This window comes from Lampetra planeri, chromosome 16 (genome assembly GCF_965212315.1).
Source record: "Lampetra planeri chromosome 16, kcLamPlan1.2.h2, whole genome shotgun sequence".
Classification (NCBI taxonomy): Eukaryota; Metazoa; Chordata; class Hyperoartia; order Petromyzontiformes; family Petromyzontidae; genus Lampetra; species Lampetra planeri.
The window spans coordinates 8,048,270-8,068,917 of NC_136122.1; the positions used below are offsets into that span (position 1 = coordinate 8,048,270).

General features: G+C 47.2%; 1 protein-coding gene across 2 annotated transcripts in view; it reads left to right on the forward strand.

Moving 5' to 3' along the window:
* The first annotated feature begins 1,901 nt into the window (after positions 1–1,901).
* Positions 1,902–20,648, forward strand: part of ALX4 (ALX homeobox 4) — a 60,169-nt gene continuing 41,422 nt past the window's right edge. For both annotated transcript variants that reach the window (XM_078601477.1, XM_078601478.1), the window contains exons 1-2: positions 1,902–2,517; positions 9,056–9,348. In XM_078601477.1, coding sequence (XP_078457603.1) covers positions 2,427–2,517; positions 9,056–9,348 — 384 coding nt within the window. In that variant the 5' untranslated portion in view covers positions 1,902–2,426. The remainder of the gene's footprint in view (positions 2,518–9,055; positions 9,349–20,648) is intronic.

Consider the following 20,648-nt stretch of genomic DNA (forward strand, 5'->3'; position numbering starts at 1 on the left):
CCACGCTGTGGCTTCCGCGCGAACGAGATTTTTTATTTACTTTTGCAAGTTGCTGCGATAGACATCGGCCAGCACCATCAGCAACAGCGAGTCAGCAGCGTGCCCACCGCCGATCCCCCCCCTCCCCCAGGAATATTGACACCGATAGTCGCCCAAATCCAATCGTTACTTTTTTTTTTACGCATTAAACTAAATCGCCGGGCATCGCATAACCAATTCCAGTGAGGCTGCGCGTTGTAATGCAACTTTTATTAATCACGTATGCAATATGAGCGTCGTCGTTATAAATACCCCGCTTGCGAGGAATAGGGTCACAGAGAGACGCGCATGGCAGCCCCGATCGCTGCCATGCGCAGCAGCGTCACAATGCAACACGCACCACACACACACCACACACACACCACACACTGCACTACACACACGCACCACACACACACGCACCACACACACACACACGAACCACACACACACCACACACACACCACACACACACACCACACACACACACCACACACACACACCACACACACAGACCACACACATGCACCACACACACCACACACACGCACCACACACGCACCACACACACACCACACACATGCACCACACACACCACACGCACCACACACGCACCACACACCATACACACGCACCACACACACGCACCACACACACACGCCACACACGCACCACACACACACACGCACCACACACACGCACAGACCGCACACACACACACGCACCGCACACACACGCACCACACACGCACCAAACACAGACCTCACACACACGCACCACACACAGACCTCACACACACGCTCCACACACACATCACACACACACGCACCACACACACGCACCACACACACACCACACACACACGCACCACACACACACCCCCCACACACACGCTCCACACACACGCACCACACACACGCACCACACACACGCACCACACACACACACGCATCACACACAGACCGCACACGCACCACACACACACGCACCACACACACACACATCACACACACACCACACACACAGACCGCACACAAGCGGTACATCGTATAGGTGTGCAAGAGCGCCGCCTTGAATGGCCCCTTCTTATCCACCGTGACTCGCGCGAGTGTGCGCGCGTGTTCCCGTGTGCCCGTGTGTGTGTCCAAAGCACCAGCGGAGCTCTTTACACATCACAGAACCCAGTCGCACCGTAGCCGCCCCGCAGTCAGCCAGAGCAGAGGCGCTCGCAGCGCGCCGTGCGCGGGTACGCGTTGTTCTGAGAGGCGGCGGCGGGCTTAAGGAATCACGGGGAGAACCGTTTAATTGGATAACGCATGTTTGATGCGGCACGTGGAAGGCTGCCGTCACAGCGAGAAAGGCCCCCCCCCCACCTCCCCCCTCTTGCCCGCTTGGCGGCGCCTTGGCAGCCCCCCGTGGCCGACGCTTCTGCGTTTCTGCGGGGTGCGGGGAGCCACTGCGATTGCTGTGCACCCCCCCCCCCCGACACTGCTTGTGCCAAGAAACGGAGGCTCCGCGATTTGCTTTCGACGTGCGCACACACAGAGAGAGAGCAACAACACAGCACAAAGTAAGAGGCACTGAGAGCGAGAGAGAGGGCGGAGGAGCATGGTGCTAGAGAGAGGGAGGAGGAGGTGGTGGAGGGAGGGAGGTGGAGGGAGGAGGGACGAAGGGAGGGGAGGACGAGGGCGGGCAAAGGAGGTGGGGGCGAGAATAAGACGAGGAGGAGGAGGAAGAGTAGGAGGAGGAGGAGAAACCAAAAATGTGCCAAAGTTTTTTTTTTCTGCAAACTCTGGGTGAAATTTAATTGAGGAGGGCTGATTTCTCCCGGGGCCGCGCTTGCTCGGATATATGCGGCGGTGCGTGGAAGGGCCGGCAGCGATTCGTGGCCTGACGCAGAGCAGGAGATGACATCTCCGATCCCTCGCATCAGATAGGCTGGCCCGGAGGTCGCCCCCTTCAATAGCTCAGCAGCACCGCGACTGCATTGCCTCAGTCGCAGCGGTACCGCGGCGTGCGCACGCGTGCGTTATTAATACGAAGACAGCAAACCCACCAACCCACCCACCCCTGTCCCTCCTGTGCCTGTTGGGTACGGCCTGCTGCAACGCAGCCTTGCTCTACAGCAGCAGCAGCAGAGTCTTGGCTCGCACAGCCAGGCACAGAGAGAGCGAGAGAGACAGACGAGGAGGAAGAGAGACAGAGACAGCGTTTTTCACGACTTGAGAAGTACGGCTCAAACGCTCGACCGCGAAGTGAAGTCAGCGCAGATTTGTTCTGTAGCGCTCCGTGCAATACGAAGTGGGGAAGGGTTGTGTGTGGGGGGGGGGAGTTCTTGCTCGCCGCAGAGGCAGACATTCAGGGAGAAGTTTGAGTTCGTGGCCGTGGTGCCCGCCGTCGGCTTTTAGATGCAGTGTCGAGAAGATCTGTGCGTTCTCAACTCCGTGCAGCTGACATCGTCCTCCTCTCGACCGTTACCCGACTCGTGCGCCACTGCAAGTAAGTTTATGTGTGTGTGTAAGTGTGTGTGTAAGTGTGTGTGTGTGTAAGTGTGTGTGTGCATGTGTGTGTGTGTAAGTGTGTGTGTGTGTGTAAGTGCGTGTGTACGCGTGTGTGTGTGTGTGTCTGGTGCGTGTGTGTGTGGTCCGTGTGTGTGTGGTGCGTGTGTGTGGTGTGTGTGGTGCGTGTGTGTGTGGTGCGTGTGTGTGCGTGTGTAAGTGTGTGTGTGTTGTGTGTGTGTAAGTGTGTGTGTGTACGTTTGTGTGCGTGTGTGTGTGTATTTGTGTGCGCGTGTGTGTGTGCGTGTGTGTGCGTGTGTGAGTGTGTGTGTGTATTTGTGTGCGCGCGTGTGTGTGCGTGTGTGTGTGTACGTGTGTGTGTCTGTGTGTGCGCGTGTGTGTGTGCGTGTGTATGTGCCTGTGTGTGTGCGTGTGTGTGCGTGTGTGTGTGCATGCGTGTACGTGTGTGTGTGCGGGTTTGTGTGTGTGTGTGCGTGTGTGTGTAAGTGTGTGTGTGTGTACGTGTGTGTGTGTGTGTGCGGGTGTGTGTGTGCGTGTGTGTGCGTGTGTGCGTGTGTGTACGTGTGTGCGTGTGTGTATGTGCGCGTGTGTGCGTGTGTGCCTGTGTGTGTGTGCGTGTATGTGCGTGTGTGTGTTTGTGTGCGTGTGTGTGTTTGTGTGTGTGTGTGTGTTTGTGTGCGTGTGTATGCTTGCGTGTGTGTGTGGGCGTATGTGCGTGTGTGTGTGGGCGTATGTGCGTGTGTGTGCGTGAGTGTGTGCGTGTGTGCGCGTGTGTGCCTGTGTGTGTGCGTGTGTGCGCGTGTGTGTGTGTGCGCGCGTGTGTGTGTGCGCGTGTGTGTGTGTGCGCGTGTGTGTGTGCGTGTGTGTGCGCGTGTGTGCGCGTGTGTGCGCGTGCGTGTATGTGCGTGTGTGCGTGCGTGTGTGCGTGCGTGTGTTATTATGCGTGTGTGTGTTTGTGTGTGCGTGTATGCGCGCGTGTGTGCGTATGTGTGTGTGCGTTTGAAGAACCTCTTTTTTTTTTCTCCACGCCCGTAACGCTTACCACATGTTGTTCTCTGCGCGTTATGTTATTGCTTTGAAGGCGACTCATAGCTGCAGCGAGAGTCGCGGCGCACGCGTTAGAGCGGTGGCACGAAACTTAGTGCACAAAGTAGGCGACGGAGCCGTGCGACTCGACCGGTAACCACCGTTGCGTTACGCAACAAGAGAGCAGCATCGTGTAGCACAAACACACACGTAGCACACACACGTAGCACTCACACACGGAGCGCACACACACACCACTCACACACACCACTCACACACACATACGTAGCACACACACACGTAGCACACACACACACACCCCACTCACACACCCACACGTAGCACACACACCACTCACACACGTAGCACACACACACACGTAGCACACACACACACAGCACACACACCACTCACACATAGCACACACACACACAGCACACACACCACTCACACATAGCACACACACACCACACACACACGTAGCACACACACACACACCACACACCACTCACACACACACCACTCACACACACACGACACACACACCACTCACACACACCACACACACCACTTACACACACACACACCACTCGCACACACGTAGCACACACACCACTCGCACACACACACACACCACTCACACATACACCACTCACACACACGCAGCATACACACACACGTAGCACACACACATCACTGACACACACATCACTCACACACACCACTCACACACCACTCACACACACACCACTCACACACACCACTCACACACACTACTCACACACACACACCAGTCACATGTAGCACACACACACACACACACCACTCACACCACACACACACACCTTGCTCACACGTAGCACACACACACAGACACCGCTCACACGTAGCACACACACACACGTAGAACACACACAGCAGTCACACGAAGCACACACACACACCACTCACACACAAACACCATACACACCACTCACACACACACACCACTCACACACACACCACTCACACACACACCACTCACACACACAGCACTCACACACACACCACTCACACACACACAGCACTCACACACACACCACTTACACACACACACCACTCACACACACACACCACACACACCACTCACACACACACACCACTCACACATACACACCACTCACACACACACCCCCCACACACACACCACTCACACACACACCACTCACACACACACCACTCACACACACACCACTCACACACACACCACTCACACACACACCACTCACACAGACACACCACTCACACACACACCACACACACCACTCACACACACACACCACACACACACACACCACTCACACACACACCACTCACACACACACACCACACATACACACCACACATACACCACATACACACACCACTCACTCACACACACCACACACACCCCACTCACACGGAGCACACTCACACACACACAGCACTCACACACACACACCACACACACACACACCACTCACACTAACATACACACCACACACACGTAACACACACACCACTCACACACACGGAGCACACGCACACACCACTCACACATAGCACACACACCACTCACACACACACCACTCACACATCACTCACACACACACACCACTCACGCACGGAGCACACACACACCACTCACAACGCGCGTGCATTCTGTATGAATCACTGCCTCTTACACATGCCCCATCTCACTTGGCGTGTCATCTTCAGTCTAAGATGCACGGGTGTACAGAACCGGCGGTGGCGTGGTTTACGTTATTTTTTTGCGGCGAATGAATGGCTCGACATTTCTCAAGAGTGTCAAACAAAAACAGAGAAATCACGAGAGGCTCTTGCTTTCATTACAGACTTTCTTTCCAGCATTTTGGCGTAAGCGTGAGAGCCATCACCAAGCTCGGCCGACCGACTGATATTGTAACGCCATAGAGTTGATGACACAACTGGAATCTCGCAAAGGTGCATGTCGCGTGTTAGGTGATACGTATATATATATAAACACGTTCATGATATTAAGCGCGTATGTGTTCAGCGACTCAGCCTCAAATGAGTACCTGGTGCTGTGTGTAAACATCGCCACTGGGGAGACAAAGGTGGTCGGGAATAGTGCTGGCCACCCACCCCCTCGTGTGCCGTGCCGGACTTCATAGACGCACATGCCGTCACACCACCGTTCAGGCAACACGGGGAGGAGGGTAACTTCGTATTTGCGTTCCGCGCTCAGACAATACAAATGATAAACTGTGGGTGTATATGTAATACGCGAATTATACACCATACAGGACCTTGCTGCAACGTTATTTTGACGCATTACGCAGTCAACGGGCGAAGGTTATTTATGAAACTTGGGTTGCGATGGCAGGCGGGCAGAGCGGGAATTTTTATGTGCCGCTGAGCACTGAGATGCACCCACGACTGCGTTGAAAATCTGTCCCGAAGCAGTCGAGGCGTGAGTTTTTTTGTTGTTGTTGTCCGTGCTGTTGCCGAAGTTTCGCGTTTAAAAAAAATAAAACAACGAAGAGGCAATATTCCCAACGTAACATCGACGCGCCTGTGAAGAATACGATTTCTTATCGGGACACAGGAGGGGAGCGTGACGTTCAAACCTTCACAGTCAGCTACTCCGGCCACATGCGAGCGGTGTTCGAATTGAACATTTTCAATCGAGAACAGCAAACGCCCACCGTTGTTGTTGTTTTTTAGCGAGAGGTTAATGCGGTATCAGTCGTGATTGGGAACACTGGAATGGTCAAACGGGGTGGGTGGGGGGGAGACTAACATCGCTTTAATAGCGAATCTGCGTAAAGAGTGCCGCGCGCTGATGAATGAATCATCTTAGCTCAACAACGCAATGCGGAAGGACCCTCTTGCTCACCGAGTATTGAGACTCATTGAGGATTTCCCGTGTAAAATAATCCACAATAAGAATTGCAACAATAATCATTCACGTCTTATACATGTTGAACACGATACGCGCGTGTGTGTGTGTGTGTGTGCGTTCGTTCATTAATAGCGAGCAACTCGCTGTTTGCTTACATTGCACGGACGGCATTTAATTTCAAAATTCCGCCAAGCTTGTGCAATATTAATGTGTTTTTTATTTTCCCTCCGCTTAAACCGAACGCCTCCAAAAAAAACACGCATCCTGCGCTTGAGCTACTTAACGAGGTGGCGAGAGAAAGAGGGAGAGAGGTCTGCGCGTTTTACCCCCCCCCTACCCCACCACCCTTCTAGCCACGCGAGCGATGGCAACATTTGTTAACCCCTTGGCTGAGACACTTTTCTCCAATGCGACCCCCTTCGCGACCTCCTCTGCCCCCGCCTGCCACTGAGTTGACACTGAACACGTCTCGACTGTCAGAGCCAGCCGCGGTCTCGTCACGTTAGCGCCACTTGTTATAGCAGCAGCAGTAGCAGTATCAGCAGCAGCAGTAGCAGCAGCAGTAACAGGGCCACGTGGTCCTGTCCCACGCGTCTTCTCACGTCGAGCACTCTCCAAAGGTCACTGTCACAAGCGGGGTCAGCAACTGCTGCTGCTGCTGATGATGATGATGATGAAGTGGCGATGATGAGACTCGTGACGATGAAATGTCTCTCGCCCTGAGCCCTTGTCAATCGCAGCATTGACACCGAACTTGCGCCACGAGCGAAGCTCTTCCGTCCTTTTTTTCAAATTTTCTTGCTGTGGATTTCACACCTGGTGATGATGATTGCTTGTGTTGCAGTCGAAACGTCGTTAGAATTTTTATTGTTTTATATTTATATTATTTTATTATTTCTCTTCTACGTGATGACTTTACCGAAATAACCAAGAATATGAATCCCTGCAGTCACGAAAGCTTTAAATAAAAAATCTCTTCCGTCGTGTTTCCACGTCGCACCGCGCGTTGTTCGAAGCGGCTTCGTGCGGTATTCGTTTCCACGTGTCGCGAAACGACGGCCATCACGACGAACACGACGCGGTACAACCACGAAAACACCACTCGAAGAGCCTTTTCAGCATCCACCGCGACAAGCCCAATCAGTCGCACGTAGCAGCAGCCACCAGTTGTCCGGCTTTGAGTGTGCGTGGTCATCGCCTGTGGAACAGCCTGCCAAGGGGATCTTGATGGCTTCAGCAATTATTAAGCGATTTTAAGTTCCATCTAAAAAGCTCACCTTTTAAAAACTTGCTTTTACTTAAGATTATTGTATAGTGTTCTTTTTTTAATACGTCCTTCGACAGCAATTTATTATAATGCAATTTTGTTTTGCATGGAAATTGCTTTTATTCTTCTTGTGATTTAATCTTTTTTGTTATTATATCTGTACAACACTTTGAATGGCATCCTTTGCAACGAAATAGCGCTATAGAAATAAAGGCTTGATTGATTGATTGTTGCCAAAATTAGATCGATATTCCCGCCACGCTCAACGAGTTAGAAGATCAGCGGCCCGTAACTCACTCGGAGCGGCCAACCGAGAAGCAACGAACGATTGCGACGCAGATTTGAGTGAAACGAAACGACGAACGCGTTTTGAATTCAGCAAATTCGTGGGTGACTTGGACCAGAGACGAGATGGGCGGTCGTTCCAGGACAGGGCAATACCAAGAAATAAGGAGGAAAACAATGAGGCTTGCATCCTGCAATCAATAACGGGGTAGTTGAACACAGCACGGACAAGAGGAAACGGCCAATCTTGTAGGAGTTGGCTGTTGTGGATATTTGCCCGGTTTGACCGTGTGTACGTATCCATCCATGCGTTCTGTTGTTTGCAATGCCGCATTCGAATTCATAACACCTGTAGGTCCGCACGCTGGCAAATTTGCGTAACCAACGAATTAATGGCTTGCTGATGAGCGCCAAGAACTCGCCACCGGTGAACAAGTCTGCCTTGTTGACTGCCGTTACCCGTGAATTATATAAAGAGCCTATTCCTGTTTTATCACCAGTGGACTGTGCAATCGTTGCCTCTCAGACGTAAGTAAATGTCCAGCTTACAACGTCTCTCCCCCCCACCCCACTCCCCCTCCTCTCGTGTCGCCTCTTCCTCCTCGCCACCACCACCACCACCACCTCAACCACCTCCACCACCACCACCTCAACCACCACCTCCACCTCAACCACCTCCACCACCTCCACCACCACCTCAACCACCTCCTCCACCACCACCTCAACCACCTCCACCACCTCCACCACCACCTTAACCACCTCCACCACCTCCACCACCTCCACCACCTCCACCACCACCACCTCGACCACCTCCACCACCACCTCAACCACCTCCACCACGTCCACCACCTCCACCACCACCACCTCCACCACCTCCACCACCACCACCTCAACCACCTCCACCACCACCTCAACCACCACCTCAACCACCTCCACCACCTCCACCTCCACCACCACCACCTCAACCACCTCCACCACCACCGCCACCACCTCAACCACCTCCACCACCACCTCAACCACCACCACCACCACCAGATCTCTCGGCCATGAACCAGTCGACAACGATGGACGCCTCCTCGTACCTGGCTCTCAAGCAGTCGTCGCTCAAGGATTCCCCGGACAAGTCGAGCGGCGAATCGGTGTCCGAGCGAGACGGAGGGGGGGGCGCGCCTGGCGTCAAGGCGGCCAAGAAGAGACGAAACCGCACCACCTTCACGAGCTACCAGCTCGAGGAGCTGGAGAAGGTCTTCCAGAAGACCCACTACCCGGACGTGTACGCACGAGAGCAGCTCGCATTGCGCACGGATCTCACGGAGGCGAGAGTGCAGGTAAGGGCACGGTGGGGGGCTGGGGGGCTAGGGGGCTGGGGTGGTGGGGGGCTGGGTGGGGATGCAATCGATGGAGGTAACGGGGAAAAGAAATTTGAATTCGAAAACTCGTTGGTGTTAAAGTTGCAGCTCTCTCTCCCCGTTGTGTGTGTGGGGGAGCTGACCACTCGGGTTCGATTCAAGCTTCACGGCCAACACCGGTGGCGATTATCTGAACCGGTCCTGGGCCTCCCCTAGGTTGACTCGGTCTCAAATGAGTACCTGGTGCTGTGTGCAACAACATCGCCACTGGGGAGACAAAGGCGGTCGGGCGTGGTGCTGGCCACGCACGCTCTCGTGTACCATGCCGGCCTTCATAGGTGCTGCTCGCTAACAGCACTTGCACCAAAGGTCTGTTAAGGCTATACGGGGGATCTTTGTCTTATCCTTGTGTTTCGGTTTGTTATCGCGTGGTTGTCCGACGTTTCGCTGCACATCGGACGTCAGTCGCGTTGAACAACGCGCAGTGAAACCCGCTAATATGTTCTAGATTTGAAGCTTTCGTGACTGCAAGGATTCATACTCCTAGGTTTTTCGGTAAAGTCACGTAGGTGAAAAATTAAAATTAATAAAAGTAAAATAAAAATAAAATAAAAATCACGACGTTTCGAATTTCTCTCACTCGATACAGCAATCGTGCTGTGACGGTTCCACCTGAAGACGGAGGCTTGTGTTGCCTCCGAAACGTCGTGATTTTTATTTTATTTTACTTTTATTAATTGTAATTTTTCACATACGTGGCTTTACCGAAAACACCGAGGAGTACTGCTAATATATGTCGGGCGTGGCGGGGGGGTGAGAGCTGTCTAGCAACAAACTCGGGAGCTTGAGCAGTCGTGATACTCGTCACTTTGTCAAGGGAGACCTGGGCCAGGCAGTGCAGGCACATGTGTAGGGGCCGTCCATAAATGACGTCACGCACCTAGGGGGGAGGGGGGGGTCAGACATTTGTGACGATGTGTGACGAGGGGGGAGGGGGGTTGAGAAATGTGACTTCACATCAAAATGCGCAACTTTAAATAAATATAGAATTACATACTATTTTATATTAATATTATTTTATTATTTCCCTTCTACGTGACTTTACCGAAAGAACCAATAATATAAATCCCTGCAGTCACGAAAGCTTTAAATCAATAAATATAGAATTGTTTATAACAACACTAATTGTTATAACAACACTCCTGCAACATCAGAGTGCAGCGGCACGTTAAATACGCACTACAATGAAATAGTTTAAAGCGATTTGAAGCATGTTTTATTTTCAAAATGGAGTCATGGTTTTGGGGGGGGGGGGGCAGAGCTTTGTGACGTCATTTGAGGGGAGGTCTGACTTTTTGTGACGCCGTGTGACGAGGGGCGGGGAGGGTCAAAAATCGTCCAAAATCGCGTGACGTCATTTATGGACGACCCCTTTATCAAGGGAGACCTGCGTGTAGCAGTGCAGGTACATGTGTAACAATGTGACTGGCGACAACAATGAATGGTGGTAATACTAATGATGATAACTAAGCCTATAGCCATGTCCAAGGCAGTTTATCTGAAATATTCAAACGAAAATAATGACCCGCTCATGATTATTAATGAGGGGGTGGGGTCCACTTGAGTGACGTCATTAGCTCCTGATTATTGATGAGGGAGGGAGCTCCATGTACAGTGACGTCATCCGCTCATGATAATTAATTAGGGGTGTGGCATGTGGAGTGACGTCACCCTCTCATGATTATTAATGAGGAGGGTGGTTGCCCCATGTTGGAGTGACGTCACTAGCTCATGATTATTAATGAGGAGGGTGGTTGCCCCATGTTGGAGTGACGTCACTAGCTCATGATTATTAATGAGTAGGGTGGTTGCCCCATGTTGGAGTGACGTCACCCTCTCATGATTATTAATGAGGAGGGTGGTTGCCCCATGTTGGAGTGACGTCACCCTCTCATGATTATTAATGAGGAGGGTGGTTGCCCCATGTTGGAGTGACGTCACCCTCTCATGATTATTAATGAGGAGGGTGGTTGCCCCATGTTGGAGTGACGTCACTAGCTCATGATTATTAATGAGTAGGGTGGTTGCCCCATGTTGGAGTGACGTCACTAGCTCATGATTATTAATGAGTAGGGTGGTTGCCCCATGTTGGAGTGACGTCACCCTCTCATGATTATTAATGAGTAGGGTGGTTGCCCCATGTTGGAGTGACGTCACCCTCTCATGATAATTAATGAGGAGGGTGGTTGCCCCATGTTGGAGTGACGTCACTAGCTCATGATTATTAATGAGTAGGGTGGTTGCCCCATGTTGGAGTGACGTCACCCTCTCATGATTATTAATGAGTAGGGTGGTTGCCCCATGTTGGAGTGACGTCACCCTCTCATGATTATTAATGAGTAGGGTGGTTGCCCCATGTTGGAGTGACGTCACTAGCTCATGATTATTAATGAGGAGGGTGGTTGCCCCATGTTGGAGTGACGTCACTAGCTCATGATTATTAATGAGGAGGGTGGTTGCCCCATGTTGGAGTGACGTCACTAGCTCATGATTATTAATGAGGAGGGTGGTTGCCCCATGTTGGAGTGACGTCACTAGCTCATGATTATTAATGAGTAGGGTGGTTGCCCCATGTTGGAGTGACGTCACTAGCTCATGATTATTAATGAGTAGGGTGGTTGCCCCATGTTGGAGTGACGTCACCCTCTCATGATTATTAATGAGTAGGGTGGTTGCCCCATGTTGGAGTGACGTCACCCTCTCATGATTATTAATGAGTAGGGTGGTTGCCCCATGTTGGAGTGACGTCACTAGCTCATGATTATTAATGAGTAGGGTGGTTGCCCCATGTTGGAGTGACGTCACTAGCTCATGATTATTAATGAGTAGGGTGGTTGCCCCATGTTGGAGTGACGTCACCCTCTCATGATAATTAATGAGGAGGGTGGTTGCCCCATGTTGGAGTGACGTCACCCTCTCATGATTATTAATGAGTAGGGTGGTTGCCCCATGTTGGAGTGACGTCACCCTCTCATGATTATTAATGAGTAGGGTGGTTGCCCCATGTTGGAGTGACGTCACCCTCTCATGATAATTAATGAGGAGGGTGGTTGCCCCATGTTGGAGTGACGTCACCCTCTCATGATTATTAATGAGTAGGGTGGTTGCCCCATGTTGGAGTGACGTCACCCTCTCATGATTATTAATGAGTAGGGTGGTTGCCCCATGTTGGAGTGACGTCACCCTCTCATGATTATTAATGAGTAGGGTGGTTGCCCCATGTTGGAGTGACGTCACTAGCTCATGATTATTAATGAGTAGGGTGGTTGCCCCATGTTGGAGTGACGTCACTAGCTCATGATTATTAATGAGTAGGGTGGTTGCCCCATGTTGGAGTGACGTCACCCTCTCATGATTATTAATGAGTAGGGTGGTTGCCCCATGTTGGAGTGACGTCACCCTCTCATGATTATTAATGAGTAGGGTGGTTGCCCCATGTTGGAGTGACGTCACCCTCTCATGATTATTAATGAGTAGGGTGGTTGCCCCATGTTGGAGTGACGTCACCCTCTCATGATTATTAATGAGGAGGGTGGTTGCCCCATGTTGGAGTGACGTCACCCTCTCATGATAATTAATGAGTAGGGTGGTTGCCCCATGTTGGAGTGACGTCACCCTCTCATGATAATTAATGAGGAGGGTGGTTGCCCCATGTTGGAGTGACGTCACTAGCTCATGATTATTAATGAGGGGTGTGGCATGTGGAGTGACGTCACGCGCGGGACACGCACATTCTTGACTTATGATATTAGTAATTCAACAATTAACAATGATAATATTAATGGTGATGATGAGATGCCGCCGAATGGAAAGGGTACCCAGGATACGTGTTTTTATCTTTTCTTATTGAATCATTGGTGATTTTATTTTTACATTCTGTTCAAATGCAATGGCTACGTACGGTGCGAAAGAAGTTCAAGACAGAGGCTTTCGCAAACAATATCCATAATATAGTTAGATCGCGTAAATAGTAATACTGTATACATGTGTCGTAGGTAGTACACACATCACTGTAGTAGTACAGTAGTAGTACACGCTGTAGTAGTAGTACACACTGTAGTAGTAGTAGTACACACTGTAGTAGTAGTAGTACACACTGTAGTAGTAGTAGTACACACTGTAGTAGTAATACACACTGTAGTAGTAGTAGTACACACTGTAGTAGTAGTAGTACACACTGTAGTAGTAGTAGTACACACTGTAGTAGTAGTACACACTGTAGTAGTAGTAGTACACACTGTAGTAGTAGTAGTACACACAGTAGTAGTAGTAGTAGTACACACTGTAGTAGTAGTAGTACACACTGTAGTAGTAGTAGTACACACTGTAGTAGTAGTAGTACACACTGTAGTAGTAGTAGTACACACTGTAGTAGTAGTAGTACACACTGTAGTAGTAATACACACTGTAGTAGTAGTAGTACACACTGTAGTAGTAGTAGTACACACTGTAGTAGTAGTAGTACACACTGTAGTAGTAGTACACACTGTAGTAGTAGTAGTACACACTGTAGTAGTAGTAGTACACACAGTAGTAGTAGTAGTAGTACACACTGTAGTAGTAGTAGTACACACTGTAGTAGTAGTAGTACACACTGTAGTAGTAGTAGTACACACTGTAGTAGTAGTAGTACACACTGTAGTAGTAGTAGTACACACTGTAGTAGTAGTAGTACACACTGTAGTAGTAGTACACACTGTAGTAGTAGTAGTACACACTGTAGTAGTAGTACACACTGTAGTAGTAGTAATACACACTGTAGTAGTAGTACACACTGTAGTAGTAGTAGTACACACTGTAGTAGTAGTAGTACACACTGTAGTAGTAGTAGTAGTACACACTGTAGTAGTAGCAATACACACTGTAGTAGTAGTAGTACACACTGTAGTAGTAGTAATACACACTGTAGTAGTAGTAGTACACACTGTAGTAGTAGTAATACACACTGTAGTAGTACACACTGTAGTAGTAGCAATACACACTGTAGTAGTAGTAATACACACTGTAGTAGTAGTAATACACACTGTAGTAGTACACACTGTAGTAGTAGTAATACACACTGTAGTAGTAGTAGTACACACTGTAGTAGTACACACTGTAGTAGTAGTAATACACACTGTAGTAGTACACACTGTAGTAGTAGTAATACACACTGTAGTAGTACACACTGTAGTAGTAGTAATACACACTGTAGTAGTAGTAGTACACACTGTAGTAGTAGTAATACACACTGTAGTAGTAGCAATACACACTGTAGTAGTACACACTGTAGTAGTAGTAATACACACTGTAGTAGTAGTAGTACACACTGTAGTAGTAGTAGTACACACTGTAGTAGTAGTAGTACACACTGTAGTAGTAGTAGTAGTACACACTGTAGTAGTAGTAGTACACAATGTAGTAGTAGTAGTACACACTGTAGTAGTAGTAGTACACACTGTAGTAGTAGTAATACACACTGTAGTAGTAGTAGTACACACTGTAGTAGTAGTAATACACACTGTAGTAGTACACACTGTAGTAGTAGTAATACACACTGTAGTAGTAGTAGTACACACTGTAGTAGTACACACTGTAGTAGTAGTAGTACACACTGTAGTAGTAGTAGTACACACTGTAGTAGTAGTAGTACACAATGTAGTAGTAGTAGTACACACTGTAGTAGTAGTAGTACACACTGTAGTAGTAGTAGTACACACTGTAGTAGTAGTAGTACACACTGTAGTAGTAGTAGTACACACTGTAGTAGTAGTAGTACACACTGTAGTAGTAGTAGTACACAATGTAGTAGTAGTAGTACACACTGTAGTAGTAGTAGTACACACTGTAGTAGTAGTAGTACACACTGTAGTAGTAGTAGTACACACTGTAGTAGTAGTAGTACACACTGTAGTAGTAGTAGTACACACTGTAGTAGTAGTAGTACACACTGTAGTAGTAGTAGTACACACTGTAGTAGTAGTAGTACACACTGTAGTAGTAGCAATACACACTGTAGTAGTACACACTGTAGTAGTAGTAGTACACACTGTAGTAGTAGTAGTACACACTGTAGTAGTAGTAGTACACACTGTAGTAGTAGTAATACACACTGTAGTAGTAGTAGTACACACTGTAGTAGTAGTAATACACACTGTAGTAGTAGTAGTACACACTGTAGTAGTAGTAGTACACAATGTAGTAGTAGTAGTACACACTGTAGTAGTAGTAATACACAATGTAGTAGTAGTAGTACACACTGTAGTAGTAGTAGTACACAATGTAGTAGTAGTAGTACACACTGTAGTAGTAGTAATACACACTGTAGTAGTAGTAGTACACACTGTAGTAGTAGTAGTACACAATGTAGTAGTAGTAGTACACACTGTAGTAGTAGTAATACACACTGTAGTAGTAGTAGTACACACTGTAGTAGTAGTAATACACACTGTAGTAGTAGTAGTACACACTGTAGTAGTAGTAGTACACAATGTAGTAGTAGTAGTACACACTGTAGTAGTAGTAGTACACACTGTAGTAGTAGTAGTACACACTGTAGTAGTAGTAATACACACTGTAGTAGTAGTAGTACACACTGTAGTAGTAGCAATACACACTGTAGTAGTACACAATGTAGTAGTAGTAGTACACACTGTAGTAGTAGTAATACACACTGTAGTAGTAGTAGTACACACTGTAGTAGTAGCAATACACACTGTAGTAGTAGTAGTACACACTGTAGTAGTAGTAGTACACACTGTAGTAGTAGTAATACACACTGTAGTAGTAGTAGTACACACTGTAGTAGTAGTAATACACAATGTAGTAGTAGTAGTACACACTGTAGTAGTAGTAGTACACACTGTAGTAGTAGTAATACACACTGTAGTAGTAGTAGTACACACTGTAGTAGTAGCAATACACACTGTAGTAGTACACACTGTAGTAGTAGTAGTACACACTGTAGTAGTAGCAATACACACTGTAGTAGTAGTAGTACACACTGTAGTAGTAGCAATACACACTGTAGTAGTAGTAGTACACACTGTAGTAGTAGCAATACACACTGTAGTAGTACACACTGTAGTAGTAGTAGTACACACTGTAGTAGTAGCAATACACACTGTAGTAGTACACACTGTAGTAGTAGTAGTACACACAGTAGTAGTAGTACAGTGTAGTAGTAGTAGTACACACTGTAGTAGTAGTACAGTGTAGTAGTAGTAGTACACACTGTAGTAGTAGTAGTACACACTGTAGTAGTAGCAATACACACTGTAGTAGTACACACTGTAGTAGTAGTAGTACACACTGTAGTAGTAGTACAATGTAGTAGTAGTAGTACACACTGTAGTAGTAGTAGTACACACTGTAGTAGTAGCAATACACACTGTAGTAGTACACACTGTAGTAGTAGTAGTACACACAGTAGTAGTAGTACAGTGTAGTAGTAGTAGTACACACTGTAGTAGTAGTACAGTGTAGTAGTAGTACACACTGTAGTAGTAGTACACACTGTAGTAGTAGTACAGGGTAGTAGTAGTAGTACACACTGTAGTAGTAGTAGTACAGGGTAGTAGTAGTAGTACACACTGTAGTAGTAGTACACACTGTAGTAGTAGTAATACACACTGTAGTAGTAGTACACACTGTAGTAGTAGTAGTACACACTGTAGTAGTAGTAGTACACGTGATAGTAGTAGTAGTAGTACACACTGTAGTAGTAGTACAGTGTAGTAGTAGTAGTACACACTGTAGTAGTAGTACACACTGTAGTAGTAGTAATACACACTGTAGTAGTAGTAGTACACACTGTAGTAGTAGTACACACTGTAGTAGTAGTAGTACACACTGTAGTAGTAGTAGTACACAATGTAGTAGTAGTAGTACACACTGTAGTAGTAGTAGTACACAATGTAGTAGTAGTAGTACACACTGTAGTAGTAGTAATACACACTGTAGTAGTAGTAGTACACACTGTAGTAGTAGCAATACACACTGTAGTAGTACACACTGTAGTAGTAGTAGTACACACTGTAGTAGTAGTAGTACACACTGTAGTAGTAGTAATACACACTGTAGTAGTAGTAATACACACTGTAGTAGTACACACTGTAGTAGTAGTAATACACACTGTAGTAGTACACACTGTAGTAGTAGTAGTACACACTGTAGTAGTACACACTGTAGTAGTAGCAATACACACTGTAGTAGTACACACTGTAGTAGTAGTAATACACACTGTAGTAGTACACACTGTAGTAGTAGTAATACACACTGTAGTAGTAGTAATACACACTGTAGTAGTACACACTGTAGTAGTAGTAATACACACTGTAGTAGTAGTAGTACACACTGTAGTAGTACACACTGTAGTAGTAGTAATACACACTGTAGTAGTACACACTGTAGTAGTAGTAATACACACTGTAGTAGTACACACTGTAGTAGTACACACTGTAGTAGTACACACTGTAGTAGTACACACTGTAGTAGTAGTAATACACACTGTAGTAGTACACACTGTAGTAGTAGTAATACACACTGTAGTAGTACACACTGTAGTAGTAGTAGTACACACTGTAGTAGTACACACTGTAGTAGTAGTAGTACACACTGTAGTAGTAGCAATACACACTGTAGTAGTACACACTGTAGTAGTAGTAATACACACTGTAGTAGTACACACTGTAGTAGTAGTAATACACACTGTAGTAGTAGTAATACACACTGTAGTAGTACACACTGTAGTAGTAGTAATACACACTGTAGTAGTAGTAGTACACACTGTAGTAGTACACACTGTAGTAGTAGTAATACACACTGTAGTAGTACACACTGTAGTAGTAGTAATACACACTGTAGTAGTACACACTGTAGTAGTAGTAATACACACTGTAGTAGTACACACTGTAGTAGTAGCAATACACACTGTAGTAGTACACACTGTAGTAGTAGTAGTACACACTGTAGTAGTAGTAATACACACTGTAGTAGTAGTAGTAGTACACACTGTAGTAGTAGTAGTACACACTGTAGTAGTAGTAGTACACACTGTAGTAGTAGTAGTACACACTGTAGTAGTAGCAATACACACTGTAGTAGTACACACTGTAGTAGTAGCAATACACACTGTAGTAGTACACACTGTAGTAGTAGTAGTACACACTGTAGTAGTAGTAATACACACTGTAGTAGTAGTAGTAGTACACACTGTAGTAGTAGTAATACACACTGTAGTAGTAGTAGTACACACTGTAGTAGTACACACTGTAGTAGTAGCAATACACACTGTAGTAGTAGCAATACACACTGTAGTAGTACACACTGTAGTAGTAGTAGTACACACTGTAGTAGTAGTAGTACACACTGTAGTAGTAGTAGTACACACTGTAGTAGTAGTAATACACACTGTAGTAGTACACACTGTAGTAGTAGCAATACACACTGTAGTAGTACACACTGTAGTAGTAGTAGTACACACTGTAGTAGTAGTAATACACACTGTAGTAGTAGTAGTAGTACACACTGTAGTAGTAGTAATACACACTGTAGTAGTAGCAATACACACTGTAGTAGTACACAATGTAGTAGTAGTAGTACACACTGTAGTAGTAGTAGTACACACTGTAGTAGTAGTAATACACACTGTAGTAGTAGTACACACTGTAGTAGTAGTAGTACACACTGTAGTAGTAGTAGTACACACTGTAGTAGTAGTAGTACACACTGTAGTAGTAGCAATACACACTGTAGTAGTACACACTGTAGTAGTAGTAGTACACACAGTAGTAGTAGTACAGTGTAGTAGTAGTAGTACACACTGTAGTAGTAGTACAGTGTAGTAGTAGTACACACTGTAGTAGTAGTACACACTGTAGTAGTAGTACACGTGATAGTAGTAGTAGTACACACTGTAGTAGTAGTAGTACACACTGTAGTAGTAGTACAGTGTAGTAGTAGTAGTACACACTGTAGTAGTAGTACAGTGTAGTAGTAGTACACACTGTAGTAGTAGTACACACTGTAGTAGTAGTAGTACACGTGATACTAGTAGTAGTAGTACACACTGTAGTAGTAGTACAGTGTAGTAGTAGTAGTACACACTGTAGTAGTACAGTGTAGTAGTAGTACACACTGTAGTAGTAGTAGTAGTACACACTGTAGTAGTAGTACAGGGTAGTAGTAGTAAACCCTCTACCTGGGTTTATTTCCCGGTTCAACTCGGACGAACGCCCCTGGACAACGCCCCCCAGTGCTGGATTAGCTCATGCGGGGCCTGCAGCATATGACGTCATAAAGGGGCCCTAAATAAATAAAACACGTAAATATTAAAACACAAATGTTTAACTTGTATAGTAAAGTAATTGTATTTTTTCATTTGCTATACGGCCAGATAATACGACAAATCGCTAACCCTAAACACCCAGCCGTTCATAAAAGTCGAAGGCGGTATAGTACTATAATAATAGAGCAAGTGCAGAATCAATTGATCGCTCGAAAGTATTTAGCGCGGGGCCCTTGAAAGTGCGGGGCCCGTAGCCACGACATATGTAGCTGCTTGTGCTACTAGGATGATAATCCAGGTAGGAACAACAGGTTCCACACTGCCCACCAGGGATTATTTGTCTGTCGTGCACCAATGCGCTGTCCAACCAAGTTGCTACCTGGCCACTCTGAAGGAACCATAATTATCCGGCACTTTAGCCATCCTATCTTAATCTCGCTCCTTCGCGACGTCAATCGAGTCGCATGCAGTTTGCGTGAACATCATCAGCACACGGAGAGACAAAGGCGGCCGGGCGTGGTGTTGGCCACCCACCCCCTCGTGTGTCGTGCCGGCCTCTATAGGTGCCACTCGCTAACAACACTTGCCCCGACAGTCTGTGAAGGCTACCCGGGGGATCTTTGTATATGAAGCAGCTATGAACGTGGACATTGACGTCAGATCAATGGAAATGTCTCGTGCGGTGTGGAGATGCCATGACCAAGGGTGGCACAGTCGGGTTTTTTTACAATCGGGTTTAATTGTCTTTTTATATTAAACCCGATCATCTGAGATTGGGAGAAATCCGGTTTAATTGGTTCTAATTGCAGAACCGCACTTCTCAACGATGGGCTTCATCCATTCCAAGCTAAGGAACTCACTGGCACCCACGATTGTGGAGTGTTCATCAAGACCAACCTGCCCGCCGCATTATACGACTTTTTTTACACCTGATGAAGGCAGCGTGTGTTGC